Raw genomic sequence first — 19,257 nt, 5'->3', positions numbered from 1 at the left:
TTATTTTCCCACAGTGGCTGTTCCTAACCTCTTCTCTCCTCAAATCTCTTAACTCATGACTTCTCCCTCCCTTTCTCCTCTCAGTAGACAATCTGCTTCTTACTTCTTTACAGAAATTGAAATCATCTATTAATGAGCCATGTTTTATTAGCCCTATTCTATACCTCCAATCCTTTCAATGTCATCATCCTCTCCCTGATTTGTGATTCCTTAGCTACAGTCTCTGAAGACGTAAACCTTCCAACCCATTCCAGGGTCCTTAAGTTAATTCAATCAAAAACATCGAACACCTCCAAAACTTTGTGCTAGCTGCTAGGGATACAGGGACAAAATGAAAAATCATTCCTTCCCTCAAGGCATACTCTACTGGGAGATACAACTTTTACACAGTTAAGTAAATAAATTATCCCAATCCCTTTCCTTTCTTCCAGAAGCTTGTCGCTTCAATTTCTCTTCATCTACTGGCTACTTCCCTGATGCCTAGGCCTCCCCAATCTTTACAAAAAAAACAAAAAACCTTTATTTGACCTTAACATCCCTTCAAGCTACTGTCTGATGGTGTTTTTCCCTTTCACAGCTAAATTCCTAGAAAAAACTGTCTATGATCACTTTTTCCTCACCTCTTGCTCACTGCTCAAACCCGTGAAATGTGGCTTCTCACCACTTCCATCAACAAGTCAATCAACAAACATTTATTTAGCACCTACTCTGTGCCAAACACCGTGCTAGGCATTGAGATATTAAAACAAAGAATAAAACAATCTCTGCTGTCAAAGAACATGCATTCTAACAGAGGAAACAAATACTACGGAATTAATATAAAGAGAATCAATGTAATGGAGTTTGGGAGGGAGGGCATTAGCAGTTGGGGGATCAGGAAAGGCTGTATGTAGAAGGTAGCGCATAAACTGTGTTTCGAAAGAAGGGAAAGATTCTCATAAGAGAGAGGTAAGGAGAGATTACATTCCAGACATTGGTTGTTGTTCAGTCGTTTCAGCTGTGTCCAACTCTTTGTGACCCCATTTGCGGTTTCCTTGGCAGAGATACTGGAGTGGTTTGCCATTTTCTTCTCCAGTTCATCTTACAGATGAGAAAACTGAGGCAAACAGGGTTAAGCTAAGGGTCACACAGCTACATAGTGTCTAAGGCCAGATCTGAACTCAAAAAGAGGAGTTTTCCTGACTCCAAGCCTGGCACTCTAACCACTGTGTCACCTAGCTGCCCTTGGCCACCTCGCTGCCTTTGTGGGGCAGCACAAAGACACAAGATGAAAGATGGAGAGTCATGTTGTGAGAAGTAGATAGAAGGACAGTTGGACCGCACTGAAGAGTATGGGAAAGGGAGAAGTGCACAATGAGACTTGAATGCTAGGTTGGGGCCAGGTTGTGAGGGGTTTTAAAACCTAAACAAAGGCATTTCTGTTTTATCCTACAGGCATGAGACTGCTTTCTCCAAGAATCCCAACAATCGCTTAACTTATCCAATGGCCTTTTCTCAGCCCTTGACTGTCCTGAATGCTGACACTTTGGACACTGCTAACTCATTGCCCTCTGAATCCTCACCGTCCTCCCCCCTCCCACCCCCACTCCCAGCCCCCCAAACTGCTCTTGTCTATTGCTCTGACTATTCTTTTCAGAACCTTCTCTCTTGCCTGGACCACTGCAATGGCCGCCTAAGTGGACCCCTCTCCAATCCATCCACTGCATAGCTGCCCAAATAACCTTCCTTGAAGTCTGAGGGTGACCCTCTCACTTCCCTCTTCAAACCTCTTCAGTGATGCTTGAATCTCCTCTAGGAGAAAATGCAAACCCTGACAACCTCTAGTCTTGCTCCACATTGCCCCTACAGATTTATTCCTCCCTTCAGGAACTCGAGGTGCCCCTTACACCGAGCAACCAGCTCCTCTTGACCCCGGCTTTTCATCTCTCCTCTCCGGCCCTCCCAAAGGATAGCCTCGACGCATGGAGGGTACTGCCCAATCGGCTCATTCTGTGAAAATGCTCAGCTTCCTTCAAGGCTTATCTTGGGTATCACCCCTCCTCCTCAAATCCTTTCCTGATGCCCCCAATTGTGAGTGCTCATCTTCCTTAAAGTATGTTATGTTTAGTTATCTGGGTACATGTGGTATCCTCCCAGGAGAAAGGAAGGTCCCTGAAAAGAGGGATTGTTTTAAGTTTTTGTCTTTATAAGCCAAGCATTTAACCCAACTACTATGTGCCCAATAAATGCTCACTTAAGAGTCCCTATTAAGCCCTATCAAAAATACACTAAATGAAGTTGTGCTAAAATGATAACCTTTCCTTGACACCAGTAAGCAAGTAAACACAGCTTTCACAACAAAAATGAGGGCAAGGTGCTTTTAAAAGGAACAAGGATTAGAACGAATCGAGTTATTTGCCTCACATATACAGTACTATTGTAGTATCAAATATAGCGATGAGCTGACCTTTCAGGAAACTAAGATCACCAGCTATCCCAAGCTTTAAACTACAACTTTAAATGGCCCTAATATGAATCATAGCAACAAGATTCAGAACTGGGTGAAACATCAGTTCTACTTTATACTTCACTTAATTGGCATCATCAAATATTAAATGCTCCACGCACATAGAAAAAGTACTTATCAGTGCCTGGTTACTGCATTTGTGAAATAATGTTATCTAAAGTTCTTTTCACAAAGACCCAGCAGAAACCATAACAGAAAAAGCTGCTAACCAATTTTTCTCTGCAGAATAGGGAAATCATACACGACTAATTCTCCAACCCTCAAACCCCACTCCAATCTCATCTGCAAAATGCCAAAAGAAAACGAGTCACATGGTTATCGTCTATTCCCATTTCAAGATAACAAACACGTGAAGTTACCTGAAATTCTGCGGCACTGTTACGCAGCTGGTTCACATTGGGTAATGACCCTCCGTGGTACTGGTTTCGAGACTGTGTGAGGCGTAGTTGCTGAAGCTTCTGAAACTGAACCTAGGAACAAAAATTCCAAAGACATTCAGAGAGGGCTGCAAAGTTCTGACAGAAACAAAAAGGCAGTGCCAGATCATCATTCCCTGGACTCATTAAGCACGCCTCTAGGGGCCTCCAGGTATAAGAGGACCCCAAAGTTAGGATGATCAAAGTCTGGCTAACAGAAAAGTCTCAAAATCCAAGTTGAAAAGGACTTCAGGTCTAGTTCAATGCATACCTAAACAGGACTCCCTCCCTCCCTTTCAACATCCCTCCCAAGGACTTAGCTAGCTTCCACTGGAACACCTCCAGAGCTGGGAAATTCTCCCTACCTCCTGAGGCAGTTGATTTTATTTTTCAAGAGCTCAGAAGTTTGTCTTTATAGTAAAAGCTAAACCTGCTTCCCAGTACCTTTCTCCTATTTCTCCTAACTTCTGCCCTCTGGGTCCAAGCAGAATCAGTCTAATCTCTCTTTCGCATGAGTTCCAACACTTGAAGATAGTTATCTGGATTCAAGTCTTCTCCAGGCTAAATATCCCCTTTGGTCATTCCTCATGTGGCACAGTCTCGAGCTCCTTCCCCATCTTGGTTGTTCTCCTTTGAATATGGCCCACCTACTCAAAGTGAGGTATTTTAAACTGAATCCTGTGTTTCTGAAGTGTTCTGCCCAGGGCAGAGAACAGCAGAGCTACGACTTCCCTTAGTCTGGACACTATGGCTCCCTTGGCCCAGCCTAAGGTGGTATTGGCTAGTTTGGCTGTCTCGTCACTTCTTTACTCATACTGAGGCTAATAATAAAAGCCAGCATTTATTAAGCACTTTCATGTTTGTGAAGTATATCATCGATATACTCTTGATTTTCAAAATAACCCTGGGGGAGGGGGTTAGGTGATATTATTATTCCCATTTTAAAGATAAGGAACCTGAGGATTCCAAAGGATGCTACAGTAACTCACCCAAGGTCATACAGTGTATCTGCCCCCAGTATCTGGGGCAGGATGTCAACTCAGGACTTCCTGATTTCAAGTCCAGTGCTCCATCCACTGTAGCACCTAGCTGCCTCTAGATCTTTTTTCACCTAGGAAACTAGATTCTAGAATAAGAGAGGTCCTTGGAGGTCATCTAATTCAAATGCCTAATTTTACTCACAAATAAACTGAAGCCCAGAGAAGTTATATGACTTGACCAAGTGGCAAAGCAAGGATTTGAACCGAGGTCCTTCAAATGCAGTTCTAGCACTCTGAACTGGTGTTCACTCCTCCCCTACCTTATACTTGTACAGCTGATTATCTGAACCCAAGGGCAGCACTTTATATTTGTCTCTAATAAATTTCATTTCATAGATAGAACCCAATGAGATCTTTTTATATCCTAACTGGTATCTAACATTTAGGATTATTCCTCCCAGTTTTCTGTCATCTGCAATTTGATGTTTGTCATTCATGCTTTCACCCAGATCACTGACAAAAATGTTATCATTTCATTGAAAATTGGTTAAAAACAGCATAGGGCCAAGAACCTTCAAGCCCTGAAGCACACTACTCAAGGACTCCTTTCATGTAGACAGCTAACCAATAACAACTCTTCTTTGGATCTGGTCATTCAATCTGTTCCAAATCCACCTAGCTATACTATTACCTAGCCTACATCTCTCCATCTTGTCCACAAAGATAAAATGAGACTTTCTCAAAAGTTTTGCTGAAACCTAGGAGTAAGCCACGTCGACAGCATTCCTCCAATCTACTAGTCTAATAAATCAGAAAGAAAAGGAAATGGTTAGTCTGGCATGACCTACTCTTGACGAACCAATACTAGCTCTTAGTGGCTACTGACTTCCTTTCCAAATGTTCTCACCCCTTTGACAAGAGTCTCCACTTTAAGGCCTGAGGCACTCAAGACAACATGGGAACCAGAGTTTCTTCCTCAGTTGCCCTTCCTACCAACCTTACTCTTGATGCAGTCCACAGAACACCTGGGAGGAACTGGCCCTGCCTATAACAGAAGGTCCACAGGGCAGAGTGGGGAGAGATCAGAGACCCTTGGCAACAATCATAAGAGTCAGAACAAGGAGAAAAATGGTAGAGAAGTACAATGACCACACTTGTCCCTGTCCCCAGTGAGATACCTCCGGCAATTTTCTAGAAGAGAAGAGAAGACTCTTGATCATCTTGTTGATCAGTTCAACTAATTTGGGTATGGAAAGGTGAGGAGAATGACAGGGATCTGTGGCCTATGTATATACGAAGGTGTGGATTTTCACTGTGGAAAATGTCTCACAATTCAAAGCCCTCCTCTTCACTTCAGATCTACTACAATGATTACAACCTTCAAGTTTCCGGTGAGCCTCTTCTCTGCTTTTTGATCAGTGACTCTATTTTTGGAAAATGCCTGCCCGTATTCTCAATGCTTCTGTGGTTAGGCACTCCTCCTGTAGGCAAGGACTTCTTGATTCCATTTTTCAGCAGATGACACACTCACTTCTGCAAACTCTAAAGCAGTCCTGACCTGTCTCATCCAGTCTATAAAAGAATGAATTTGTGTTCTGATAGCTGATAAGCATTGTTTACCCCTCACCTTAGTTTTCATAATTCAACAGATCCAAGGTTTTCTTTGTGAAGACGGGCCAGAGAGACTTGGTCTAACCCTAACCCAAACCAGATTTTCAATCTTGTTTACTTCTCCCCCACATCTATTTACATTCATCTTCCTCTCAGTGTCTATATTATTAAGTCTTTAAAAAAAAAAACAACAGCTGTTGGGTGGCATTAGCAAAGGGTGAGCAGCAATGGCCCGATTAGCTAACAAACAACAGCATTTACAAAGTGCTTTCTTAGCCACGGCTAAGCTTTGAGGTTACAAATGTGAGACAGTCTCTACCCTCAAAGTGCTTAAATTCTACTTGGAGGATACAACATGTTCACAGACAAAAAAGCACAAGACATATACAAAGTAAAATGACATGGAGAGGGAAAGGAGAACACAAGTCAGTGGGAGAATCAAGAAAGGTCTCTTGAAGAATATGGCTGAGCCCTGAAGGGAACTATGAAGTATGAGGTAAAGGAGAGGAGGAGGGAGAACGCATGCCAAGCACAGGGGACGGCCTAGGTAAAAAAGACAGGAGATGCACTGTTTCACGTAGGAAACAGCAAGTAGGCACATTTCGCTGTGGCATCTGAGGGAGAGAGTACCTACTTTGTTGTTGTTCAGTTGTTTCAGTCGTCTCCAACTCTCTGTGATCCCCTTTGGGGTTTTCTTGGCAGAGACTCTAAAGTGGTTTGCCATTTCCTTCTGTAGCTCATTTTATAGATGAGGAAACTGGAATAGAGTTAAGTGACCTGCCCAGAGTCACAGAGCTAGTAAGTGTCTGAGGCTGCATTTGAACTCAGGTCTTCCTGGCTCCAGAACCAGAGCTCTAACCACTGCACCACCTAGCTGCCCCCAAGAAGTTGCGCATAAGAAGCCTGGAAAGACAAGCTGAAACTGGACTATGAAGGGCTTCAAAAGACAGAGAAGTTTATATCTTATCCAAGACACAGTGAAGCATATCAACTAAGGGAATGGCATCATCCTGTGCTTTAAGAATAGCAATCTGGCTACTGAGTTGTGGAAGCTAAGGAAAAGGTAAACCATCCAACTGGAAGATGGATTGAAGAGGAGAGTAACTGGATGCAAGGAGACCAATCAAAAGATTACTATAATAGTCTAGGTGAAAGGTGATGAGTCAAGTCCACAAGCTTTATGAAGCACATGCTTCACATTCAGGAAGGTGACTGTATGAGCACAGAAAAGGAGGTGGACAGAGAAGTCAATGAGAAGGTGGAATTAAGAAGACTTGGAAACTGACTGGATAGAGGCAATGAGTAAGAGGTGAAAGTTGAGGACAACTCTTAGGTTGCAAGCCTAGGTGACCAGAAAGAGATGGTTCTCTCAAAAGAAACAGGGAAGTCAGGAAGAGGGGAAAGACAAATTCTATACAGACATGTTGATATGGAATAACCAGGTAGAAATGTCCAGCAGGCAGTGGGAGATGTAAGATGGGAGCTTGGTACAGAGATAAGAGCAGGGTAGGTCGACTTGGAAATTATTTGCATAGAAATGATAGTTAATTCCATGGAAGTGATGGGTTCACCAAGAGAGTGTAGAGACAAAAGAGGAGAGATTCATAGCTTTGGTGACAGTCCTCAATGTCTCACTCTTATTCATCCCACATACCCAAACAGTTACTTTTACTAAATCTTGTCACTTTTACCTCCACAAAATCCCTTGCATTTGTCCCTTTCTATCAACATATATGCTATCCATTCTCTATCAGGCCCTTATAATCTCTCTCCTAGACTATCTCAATAGCCTCCTCTTTGGTCTCCCGCCTCAAGTCTCTCCCTACTCCACAGCCAAAGCAAAGCCAGTGTAATTACATGTTGCCTTCCTACTCAAACTCCAATGGCTCCCTAGTATCCCTAAGATCAAACAGAAACTCCTGTGTTTAGCATTTAAAGCCCTTATTCCTAAATATCTGGACCTTTCATGCACATAACAGTCTAGCCAAACTGGACTTCTCACTGCTCCTTAGGTATTCCGCTGAATCTCCAATGCTGTGCTTTGGCACTGGCTGTCTCCAATGCCTGGAGTGGACTCCCTCCTTACTTCTTCTTAGAATTTGTAATTTCCTTTAAGACTCAGTTCCAGTACCACCTTCTACATCAAGGGTCTTTTATGATGGAACCCTCTGGTGATCTGGTGAAGCCTACAGACTCCTCTCAGAATAATGCTTTTAAATGCATAAAAGAAAATACAGAGGATTACAAAGGAAATCACTTATAATGAAACACAGTTCTGAAAATACTAAAAAAAAAGTTCACTGACCTCAGACTAAAAACCCCTGTTCTATAAGAAGTCTTTCCTGATCCCTTCAACTGCTAGTGCTTCCTTCACCACCAAAATTACCTTGTACTATTTTGCATATGTATGTAAATGTCCTTCTCTTCCACAAACTCCAAACTGCAAGCTCCTTAAAGTCAGGCACTGTTTCACTTTTGTCTTTGTACCCCGACCTGGAACAAAGCTTGGGGCTGGGAAACTGCTTAATGTTTACTGATTGAATGTGTCTTTTCCTACCTCCCTAACTGCTTCTTCTGGATCCTCTGGCTCCTCTTCTTCCTGTTTTCCCTAAGGGTGGGAATTGCCCAAGATACAGTCCTTGGCCCCTTGTTCTTCCCTACATTCTTTCCTAAAAAGAAAATTATTCCTTTAGATAATTGCTTAGCTGGAAGCTATTATGTCTGTGTTGATGCCTTTCGAGTCTTGCCTATCAAGTTTGTCTGATTATCTCCAACTGCCTACCAAACATTTCAACTTGTCTATCTCACTGTCACCTCAAATCAATATATCCAAGACTGAACTCACTGTCTCCTACTCCACCACCCTCTCAACCTAACCTACTTCATCTATTTCCCCCAGATATTCAAAACCTCCAAGTTGTCTTTGCGTCTTTCTCCTTCTCATGCCTTATATACATCAGTCACCAAGTCCTATTGCTTCTTCCTTGAAATCTGTCCAATCCATCTGTTCCTCTCTATCTGCACTATCATCACACTAGCCTAGGACATCACCATCTCATATAAGAACTTTTAAAAAAGCAAAAGCTCATTGGCTTGGCACTCACAGTTCTCCACAAACCAGCCCCAACTTATTTTTCCAGTCTAATATCCCATTATGCCCTCCTCTTTAGCAAAAATATCCATTAGACTGTGAGCTTCTAGAGGACAGAGACTGTCTTTTGTATCTTGTGCCTGACACAGTGCTTAATAACTGTTTATTAATTTGCTAAATAGGATTACTATAGAATTTTTGACCTGGAAGGGGCCTTGGAAACAATCTAATTACACTCCTTCATTTGACAGGTGAAGTAACTGAGTCATGTAACTCATTAGTGGTAAAATCGGAACTAGAATTTTGGCTTTGTCCCCTAGTGATTCTGTGATGCTGGGCTGGTCACCTAATCTTTCTGGTTCTAGGTTCCCTTGCCTTAACACAAGCTTATGTTAGATGTTCTTCTAGGTTCCATGCAGCTATAAGTCTAGGGCAAACCACAGTTAAATTTTGTAAATATAAATGTTTTCTCATTTCTCATTACCAAATTGATTAGCTATTTTATGCCCTGGGTATGACTACATTAAAATAATTTTTCCTGCCAATGTAATGCTATAAAAAAAGCACTGACCTTGAAATCAAAGGACATGAGTTAGAATCAGAATCTTCTCTCAGCTACTGAGAGAGTAAGTAAGAATTTGGGCAAGTAATGTAATCTCTCTGGGTCTCAGTTTTCCCATTTGGAAAATGATGGAGTTGAAGTAAAAGATCCCTGAGGCCCCGCCAGTTCTAGATCTCTGAAACAATGATCCCTTATGGAATAGTTCAGAAGAAGCAGGAGCATGTTTTTGGCCTAGCACAGATCAAGCATGGGGCTGATTCCTTCTGTAACCCTGACATCTTGGAAAAGAGTCTTTTGCAATCAAGTTGCTAACCTTCAGATGATTAACTGGCACTGTTAGAAGAAACAGAGAAGACTGAAGATGGATCAGCAAAGAGACCTTGCTGACAAAGATGTACCTTGCAAGTCTTGACTAAATGAAGATACAGCTGTCATTTACAGGGTAATGTCAATAAAATGTTCCAAAGGATACTTTTTGTTCAAAGTATACTTTTGTTCATAACTTATTTCAAGTTGCTATATAAACATATTTCGCATTACACAAAAATAAAATTGAGGGGCAGCTAGGTGACTCAGTGGATAGAGCTCTGGCCTTGGAGTCAGGAGGACCTGAGTTCAAATTTGACCTCAGATACTTGACACATACTAGCTGTGTGACCCTGGGCAAGTCACTTAATCCCATTGCCTCACCACAAAGCGAAAAATAAAATAAAATAAAATAAAATTGAACTGGAACACATTTCCTGACTCCCAATCACTGCTATTTCCACTATGACACACTGTTTAGCTGTTGTTCTTTTCAACAGACATTTATTAAGTACCTACTATATTATATGTCAGCCATTGTTCTAGACAATGCAAATGCAAAAAATGTTCTAGAGGTGCAAAGAAAAAAATGAAAAATCAGTCCTCTAGCAAACTTTCCCTGATAACCCAAACTGAAAGTGCTCCTTCCATCCTCTGAATGCCCAAGGAGTTTTGTACGATCTTATAAGACCTGACACACATAGCTAGGTGGCACAGTGGATAGAGTGCTGGGCCTGGAGACTCCTCTTCTTGAAGAGTTCTTGAGTAAGCCTTAAACACTTCCTAGCTGTGTGACCCTTAGCAAGTCACTTGACCCTATTTGCTTCAGTTTCCTCATCTGGAAAATGAACTGGAGAAGGAAATGGTAAACCACTCCAGTATCTCCACCAAGAAAACCCCAAATGGGGGCACAAAGAATCGGAGTGACTGAAAACAACTTAACAACATGGGATCTGACAACTTCTTACTACAGTTCTGTACCTGTCTCGCCTACATCAGTGTAAGTTCCTAAAAAGCAGGCACCACGTCTAATTCATCTTTACATCACCCACAACAGGGTCTAATAACACAGCGCCCTACACATAACAGATAATCAGTTAATATTTGTTAAACAGCTTCCTAACAGACTTTACCACCTTCAAGCTCTCCATGCTTCAAAGAGATCTCTATTTCTTAGCTAGACTGATAAGCTGTGAGAAGGCAGTGTGGTATGGCGGACTGAGCACTAAACTTTTAGTCAGAAGGCCTGAGTTCAAGTCCTACTTCTACTACATGTTAGCTTCCTGAGTGTCATGGAGATAAATATCTGCACTACTCTCCTTACAGGGTTAGAGAAACTATGTGGTACCATGCACAGAGCCCTGGGCCTAGAGCCAGGAAGACCTGAGTTCAAATCTGGCCTTAGACACTTACTAGCTGTGTTAACCTGGGCAAGTCACTTAACCCTGTCTGCCTTGGTTTCCTTGCCAAACCATTCCAGTATCTTTGCAAAGAAAACCCCAAGCTGAGGTCACAAAGAGATGGACATGACGGAACAATAACAACAATCTCAGGGGATTATGTTTTACCATAGAGTGCTACAGAAATGATCTATTCTCATTTTCCTAAAACGTGTGTTGTTTTTTTTTTTTTTTAAATCTTATCACCTTTTGCCACAAACACTTCCAATGGCTATTACCTACAGGAAGAGCCCAAACTTCGAATCCCTGCATTCAAAATTCTCTACCATCTAGCCCCACCTTGGCTATCCAAATTATCCGCTCCCACTACCTAACAAGAACAGCTCGGAGCAGGGAAGGTCCACAAACACACCACACTTATTCCTGGCTTTGGGCCTTTCTTCATTCAGCTCTTTGGGCTTTCTCTCCCTTACCTATCTAAATCCTATTCCTCCTTCAAGTGGCACTCATGTGGGACTCATATGAGGTCCTCCCTGGCCGTCCTGGCCCCTGTTCTTGGCCATTCTGGGCACTGACCATCTATGACTCCCTTAGGGGCACCATGACCTTGAGGGCTACTCCTGCCTCTGACACAGCCAGGCTGTGTAACCGTGGGCTAGTCACTGTCTATCCTCCCTGAAAGGAAACCAAGAAATCCCGGGTTTCACTGGGACCACCGGAGCCTGCCTTATCCCCGTAGTTATGCAATGCCTCGCAAGCCCGCCCCCCGCCCCCAGCCGGACGAGCCAGGCGGCCTCCCGGCCCTGCCGGGCAGGAGCCACTCCACGGGCCGTCCCCTGCCCGCGGCCCCCACGCGTGGGGCGCTCCCCCCTCGTCGTCCCAGCTGCGGGCCTCCTCCCGGCCCCTCTACAGGAAGCCTGTCCCACTCCCTCTCGCCCTAGCGCCCACACGACGGGGCTCTCCTCGAGGGCAGGATGTCTCCCGGTGTCCCGGACGCTCGGCACACAGCAGGCGCTTAACACGCGCCTGGCAGCCCCGGGCACAGGCAGCTCAAGCGGGGGTTTCCTAGCGCACGGACCGCGGACTGGAAGGAGCCTCGGAGGCCCTCTGGTCCAGCCCCCCACCCCTTGACAGAAGGGGAAACTGAGGCCCGGGAGGGTCCCACGCACAGGTGGCAGGGAGCCCGAGGCCGCGGCGGCGGGCACGCGCAGGCTCCCCGCCCGGGGCGCTGGGCCTCAGCCCTCTGGCCCGGGGCCACGACGCCGGGCGGGGACCGTTCCCGGGCCCGGGATGCCGGGGGTGGGGGGGATGGGGGAAGAGAGAGGAGGGCGGCGCGGCCCGGCCCCGCGACCTGTCACGGCCCGGCCCCGCCCGGCCGCGGCCGCAGCCTTGACCCGAGGCCCCGCAGCCAGCCCCGGCCCGGCCCGGCCCCGCCCCGCCCCGCCCGGCCTCAGCCCCCGCCCGGCCCCGGCGGCGCCTCACCCGGGACAGCGTGAGGTCCGTCATGAGCTGCTCGAAGGCCCGCGTCTCCTCGGCCTGACGCTGCGTGTGCAGCGCGATCTTCTCGCTGAACTTGCGCGGGTTCGCGCTGCCCGAGCCGGGGGACGCAGCCATGGCGGCCCGCGGCGGAGGCGGAGGGCGCGGGCCTAGCCGCGGCCGCCCGGCCCGGCCTCGGCCCCGCTGGCCTGGCCCCCGGCCTCGCTCCGTTCGGTCCGCGCGCCCGACTCCGGCGGCGCAGGAGGAGCCGCCGAGGCAGCGCTCCCAGACCGACCCCACAGCCGCCCGCCCGGCCAGCCAGCCAGCCAGCGAGGGAGGGAGGGAGGGAGGGAGGAGGGAGAGACTGCGGGAGGGAGGGAGCGAGCCAGGGAGCCCAGGGCCCCGCCCCGCCCGGGGGCCCGCCCCGCACCCCCCAGGCTCCGCCCCCGGAGCGCCGCCTCTCTGAAGCCGCCGGGCCAGGCCGGCCGGGGAGCGAGCGAGCGAGAGAGGGAACCGAGGACCCCGCCCCGCATCCCGCGGCCTTGCAGCCCCCGGCTCCGCCCCCAGCTCCGCCCCCGGCGCGCGGCCTCTGAGGCACCCCGGCCGGTCCAGCCTCCAGGGAGCGAGCGAGGGAGCCCGGGGCCCCGCCCCCCCGAGGCCCCGCCCCCGGCGCGCGGCCTCTCTGAAGCCGCCAGGCCCGCCTGGCTGGGGCCCCCAGCGGGGAGGCTGCGTTGTAGCCGCGTTTCCGGGCGGGCCCTGCCCGCTTCGCCCCGCCCCGCCTGGGCGGCCGCGGGGCACCCCGGGGTGCGGGCTGAGAGCTTCGTCACTTAGAGCTGGCCTTCGTTTCTCCTGGCTCCAGCTCGTTTGTCCATACTTGTAGGCGTGTGGGCGTCCCCTTTAGACTGGGAGCTCCTTGAGGGCAGGGGCTGCCTTTTGACTGTAGCCCCAGGGCTGCGCACGGCCCGCAGGAAAGGAAAGCCTGTGCCCACCACGTGGGCAGCGGGGCAATGGACAGAGTGCAGGGCTTGGAGCCAGGAAGACTTACAGAGTTCAAATCCGGCTTCAGGCACTTCCTAGCTGGCTGACCCTGGATAGGTCACTTAACCCTACTTGCCTCAGTTTCCTCCTCCGTAACATAAGCTGGAGAAGGGAAGGGCCAACCACTCCGGTATCTCTGCCAAGAAAACCCCCGATGCAGTCACGAAGTATCGGCACGACTTAACAACCACCACCCACACACCTACTGCAGAGAGTGCCCACACTGCAAAGATCTCGCCCTAGCCTAGTCACTCCTGGCTGTGAACAAAGTCCCAACTTCTCTGTGCCCTGGGGCAGCAGGTGATCTGCTTTGGAAGTTTCCTCCCAGGGAGAACCTTAAGCCAATGAAATCACAGGTCCCTCCGAATTATATATATTCACTCATACATATGCAAGCCTATAATTTACATTAGAGAATAGCCCAGAAAAGATTACATCTCCCAAGGGCCTCAGTTTCCGTGTATGTATGTACGTATGAAGACCTGGACAGGAAACCGGGGCAAGTCAAAACCTCCCTGGGCCTGTTCCCTTTTAAGTGAGGATTATCATATATCAGATAATGAAATAATGTATGCAAACCACTTTGCAAACTTTGAAGAACTTGATGAATGCCAAGTGTCATATCCCCAAGGTCCTTTCTGATTAAGAATGTAAGTCTAGCTTCTGAGGCCCCAGCAGTCCTAACCTGAAAGGCAGCAACACAGAGCCAAGATCCCCAATGTCCAACATGCCCAATGTCCTGACTGTTCTTCATGTGGTGACCAGATGTAGTAATAATTTCAAGAACAGCTCACCTTCATGTAGTGCTTTCTATAAGCCAGGCACTGCCGCTAAGCACTTTATAATTATCTCATGAGATGTGATCTTAGTCTAAACAAACCTCACCAACTACTGTATCCTGTTGTGAACAAACTGGAAAAACTGCATAAGTCATTATCCCCTTCTTTCTTACCCCACGAGGGCCACTTCACCCTGCACAGGTGGCTTTCTCTCTCTCTTGGGTTAGTCCCACATTATCTCTGTTCTTTGACCAATATCTCAGCTCCTCAGTCTTCAACTGTTTTTCCTTTCCATTTCAGCCCAGGAGGATATACACAACACTAGTCTGGGCCAGTTCAAACACTACATGAATATGATTCTAAATAAGCAAGTTTTTAGTGACTACATCATATTGTTGCTTATAGACTTCTTGGTCTTGAAGTTGGCTGTTTTGGTATCCACTCTCTCCACCATTACTCTCTACCCTGTCCTTTCCCTAATAATTCAGTTTTCCATGTCAACATTTTTTTGGGGGGGGGAGGGCTAGGCAATGGGGTTAAGTGACTTGCCTAGGGTTACACAGCTACTAAGTGTCAAGTGTCTGAGGCTACATTTGAACTTAGGTCCTCATGACTCCAAGGCCGGTGCTCTATCCACTCTGCCACCTAGCTGCCCCCATGTCAACATTTCAGACCTCCCTTTGAGTCTCATAGATTCCTGGAATGCTCACTAGAGAGCACAAGTTAGCAGTTACCAAAAGGAGTTATTACCAGTTTCTCAACTGCAAATTTTTGGTCCAAAATTCTAATATAATTGACAAATATGGACAGAGTTCAGAAAGGGACAGTATCTTCCTTGTAAAAACAAAGGTTAAGGCACTCCTAAACTGTTTACTAGAAAAATGTTATGTCCAAAATGTTCCAACGTTTTTGAAGGGTGTAAGATGTCCCTCCCACAACAGCACAAACTGACTTTTAAATTTAGCTCTACTTCAGATAGTCTATTATCTTTTGCTAGTTTTATTACGCTCTCATCCCAGGTGTACACAAAAAATCACTGCAGAATGACTGGTCCAGGCTCCTCAATAGGGTGTCACTGAAGCCGACCACTTTTCATCATCCTCTGCTGTCATCTACCTACCTTTCCCCTAAGAACAGGCCACTAATCATTTCTCTGTCACTAGTGAGAACAAACACCAGACTTACTCCCACATTTGGCACAATCCACAGTACTGTGCCACTGTCCCTCCCGTAATAGCTGCTTGTACAACTTAAACCTTTCAGCATTCAGCAGTTAAGATGAATCAGACTCTGTTATAAGGGAAAAAACTGAGTCCAATTCAACAGATATTTTGTATATAATATTATAAATATATTTTGAAGTAGTTTTGAGGCAGATTTCTAGGAGCTCTTTTTTTGCTTCAATCTGCTTCTCAATACTACAGGAAGTGGGAGTTGTTGCATTTTTTCAGTTACTCATTCTCATTTTAACAAAGATTGTGTAATCCACTCTTACAAAGTAGGCAGAGTAGTAGTGATCAGGAACTGATTAAACTGCAACAGAGAGAAACAACATGAACAAATGACCTTTTATTTCGTTGAGAGATACAAAAGACAATTTTTTTGTGCCAATAAATGAAACAAGCAGCCCAAATTCCTGGGAGTAAATAAATTGGCAACAAATGTCATGATGGCTGGTAAGGAGGGGTGGCCTAAGAGGGAGAAAGCAGCTGGAAGGATCCTATAACTAATAAATAAAACAGTAATAAAAGTTACAAAGTTCCAATGTCCAGACCTGAAAATATATCAGTTTTCTCCAATGTATTAAAAAAATTGCTTCAAATATTATCTCCATGAAAATTCTTTAACTCTAAAGGGTTCATGCTTAATGTCTTGCATTAGAGATTATATTCAGCGAACAGGTAATTTTTACAAAAAAGCAAAATGTCCCTATTATATAGCCCCTTGTAGACTTTGGTCATCACTGCAATGCCTGGTTGAGGGTGGGGCCCAAAGGAGAGTAGTATCCTTTTCTTAAAAAGACTGGATCTTTGGTCCCAGTTTTTGAAACTATTACTGCAATCTTTAGTTTACTTTGTTTTCCAAGAAAAATGCATTTACAGAAAAAAAAATTAATTCAGGACAGTCCCTAAAGTCATGGCAGTGGAGAATTCCCATGAGTTATTACACTTCATTCCTTCTCTAGTTATATGGTTAAATTTTTCCTGCCTAAATCACCTCTCAGATGTCTTGGAATATAAAGCACTGAGTAACATACACGTCATCAATCCTGTGTAACTGACCGAGTAGAGAGTCCACACTAAAAAATAATTCTCTGGTATTTACAACTGCAACAAGAACACACAGCTAGTTACCAATGGCTATTTCTTAATGTGCTTCACTGGAAAAACACATCAGTCCACTTCAAAATGCTGATATAAATGGTTTATGTGTGCTTAAAAATGTTGTTTAAATTGGGCTAGAGATAGTTTTATACCTTAAGGAATACTGAACCAAAACCATAGGAGAAAATGGCATGATTTTAGTAAGTATTCCTAAAGACAGGATGTTTGCTTGTTTTTCTTTAAAAGTATATGACATGTATTATTCCCAAATAGATGTCTTATCCATCCATGCTTTTTGTCAAGGCCTAATTTCTTAGGACTAAAAGCCTCTTAAAAGCAGGGTTCGTAGTTAAAGATACTAACGGAATCAGCAAAAAAACAGACAAAGGAGAAACTGGTACAAGAATCAGGACTTAGAATATAGTATGTGCTGATCAAATATATTTTTGTTTTGGTTCAATTTACAGTAAGGCAGGGCTGTCCCTCTGCAACTCTGCAGTTGAGTCCTTATAGTGTTGTGGCTATAAGAAATTTCTAAGAGTTCAGATATACAGATAAGCTAGTTTTATTTTATTATTAAAAAATTCCTTTTCTTATAGCACTCTAAAGGCTTCTGAAGCATTATATAAATCTTTAAAATACCCTATTCCCCTTATTTTATTAATAAAAAAACACAAAATATATTTTTATCTGCAGGCGAGCAACCATAAAGAAATCCCTTAAGAACTGAGACAGATTAATCTATGTTAATAAGGCACCTTAAAGCAACAAACCAAAATAATCAATCTAGATAATGTTAGATCTAAAACCACCCATTAAGGGATGAGGTGGGATGCCTTCCTAAATTGGCCCACCCCGGTGTCCCTGGAGGGCGGCAGGTAACCTAGCAGGGAGCCTGGCCCACTCTTGAGTACATCAATTCTTCGTCACCTGAACCCTCCCATAAGGATGGACATACATACATGGTCCACTTCGAAGTTCTTCTCCCTGGGCAGAATAGCATCTCCACTGGCTACTGCACACAGGGAACCAAGATGGCAAAGATCAGATGAGAACACATTTCCCACAGCATTATGTCTTACTTGGAGAACAAAAGACCCAATTTAGCTTCAATCTGAACCATTAACTGGTCTCTGCTTATACATTCAGACGTGGGAAGGCTACATGTGTACATGTCCATAAAGAGTTATAAATTTTTTTTCTAACTGGTGCCAATATTGTCCATCTACGTAATTAACAAGAACCCGACCATTCACATTTCTAATTAAAGGAAGATCCCAAAGCTCAAGATATATCCAAGTAACCACTGAGCCTGTAACAGCCTATGGGAAAAGGTTTTTAGTGGATTGAGTTTCCACTTTTTCCTTGGGTGTCAAATGACAGAGAAGAAAATGAAGTAATCCAAAAGGTCAGCGGAAGCCTGAGTTATTAATTCACTGTGACAAGGGAATGACAGAAGTTCCCCAAATGGGAGGAGATGCAGTTTGGCATTGGGAGTGTCTCTGGCTCCAACGGGTGAAGCACATTACAAGGTCATTACACGGTGCTCCTTCCCCCGTGGTCTTCTTGCCCTCGGCAGATGTGGCCGACCAACGATTATTTCCCGTAGAATTTCTTGTTGAGCAGGAAAATCAGGAGGTTGACATTGACTTTCGCTCTATCAAATAGTTTCATGACAGCAACCCCTTCGTATTGCAGCTGTAACAGATCCTGCTCAAAGAAGAAAATAAAGACTATTGAGAAAATCTTTGGAATTGGAAAGGAGGGTAGTATAGGGATTCAGCACAAACACAGATCTTAAAGAGGGCATGTGCACAGTGGATCTATGATTCCATCGCATTCTGGATAATTCTTGTCCACAGGGGAGCCTCTGGAGGTGGTGACCTCTGGGTTTGTTTTCTTTTTTTAAACATTTCATGCCTAACAGTATAGCAATCATGCAATGTATCTGCTATTTTTCACAAGGTAACTGACTCATACAATTCTTGGATGATAATAATAACCCTTATATAAATTCTGACATATTAGTCATTGTTAGTTTATGCTGCAGCCTGCTCAGGTAAAAGCCACTATGTTGAAAGTGAACAGGAAATATGAAATCTGGTCAGCATACATCTCAAACAGAAATAAATTCCGTATCAGATTGTATAATAAACACTGATAACCAGACTACTTATGAAATAGAGTATTTTGGTGAATGCATTTTTCTGGTTAATTCATGTCTTATGTTTTTCATATCATCACATGTCAAATAAGTTTTCTTTCTTTCTTTTTTTTTTTTTTTGGCACAACTAGGGTTAAGTGACTTGCCCAGGGTCACATAGCCAGTAAGGGTTCAGTGTCCGAGGCAAGGGTGGGGAACCTGTGGCCTTCTAGGTCCTTGAGTGAGGTGTTTTGACTGAGTCCAAGTTTTACAGAACAAATCCTTTTAAGGGGATTTGCTCTATGAAGTTTGGATTCAGTCAAAGGGCCTCACCTTGAGGACCTAGAGGGCCACATGTGGCCTTGAGGCTGAAGATTCCCCATCCCTGGTCTGAGGTCAGATTTGAATAAGTTTTCTTCAAAAGGAATATTTAATTGTTACATTTATCTATCTTTTCCCCCATTAGACAGTACCATATTTCTCCCACTTTAGTGAAATTATATCATAGAAAGAGGCTGAAGGATTTTATGTGATAGGCTAGAGACTAGTAGTTCTGCAGTATCTCAATAACAGAACATTTTAACCTGTAAAAGACTGATCAATCTGCTCATTTTAAAGATGAGGA

General features: G+C 44.9%; 3 protein-coding genes across 3 annotated transcripts in view; 1 reads left to right on the top strand and 2 right to left on the bottom strand.

The window, feature by feature from the left end:
• Nucleotides 1-12,486, bottom strand: part of CRTC3 (CREB regulated transcription coactivator 3) — an 80,562-nt gene extending 68,076 nt beyond the window's left edge. The window contains exons 1-2 of the mRNA XM_027846323.1: nucleotides 12,355-12,486; nucleotides 2,866-2,976 (exon numbers count right to left, since the gene is read on the bottom strand). Of these exons, the coding sequence (XP_027702124.1) occupies nucleotides 2,866-2,976; nucleotides 12,355-12,486 (243 nt within the window). The remainder of the gene's footprint in view (nucleotides 1-2,865; nucleotides 2,977-12,354) is intronic.
• LOC114031290 (proline-rich protein HaeIII subfamily 1-like) lies at nucleotides 12,485-13,179 on the top strand. Its single transcript, XM_027846342.1, has 2 exons — nucleotides 12,485-12,656; nucleotides 12,695-13,179. Exons 1-2 carry the CDS (start codon nucleotides 12,485-12,487, stop codon nucleotides 13,177-13,179), a joined length of 657 nt encoding a protein of 218 aa, XP_027702143.1.
• A 2,535-nt stretch (nucleotides 13,180-15,714) lies between these two features.
• The window catches only part of IQGAP1 (IQ motif containing GTPase activating protein 1), a 112,608-nt gene continuing 109,065 nt past the window's right edge, over nucleotides 15,715-19,257 (bottom strand). Inside the window, exon 38 of the mRNA XM_027846360.1 lies at nucleotides 15,715-18,199. Within this exon, the coding sequence (XP_027702161.1) occupies nucleotides 18,086-18,199 (114 nt within the window). The 3' untranslated portion in view covers nucleotides 15,715-18,085. The remainder of the gene's footprint in view (nucleotides 18,200-19,257) is intronic.

The sequence above is a fragment of the Vombatus ursinus genome, unplaced genomic scaffold, assembly GCF_900497805.2.
Source record: "Vombatus ursinus unplaced genomic scaffold, bare-nosed wombat genome assembly UNPS02015129.1, whole genome shotgun sequence".
Lineage (NCBI taxonomy): Eukaryota > Metazoa > Chordata > Mammalia > Diprotodontia > Vombatidae > Vombatus > Vombatus ursinus.
This window is presented reverse-complemented; position numbering and strand designations above follow the sequence as displayed.

Coding starts and splice junctions, on each gene's coding strand:
- LOC114031290 (XM_027846342.1), top strand. CDS start 12,485: ATGGCGGCCCGCGGCGGAGGCGGAGGGCGCGGGCCTAGCCGCGGCCGC. Junction 12,657..12,694: donor GACCGACCCCACAGCCGCCC/GCCCGGCCAGCC, acceptor GGAGGGAGGGAG/GGAGGGAGGAGGGAGAGACT.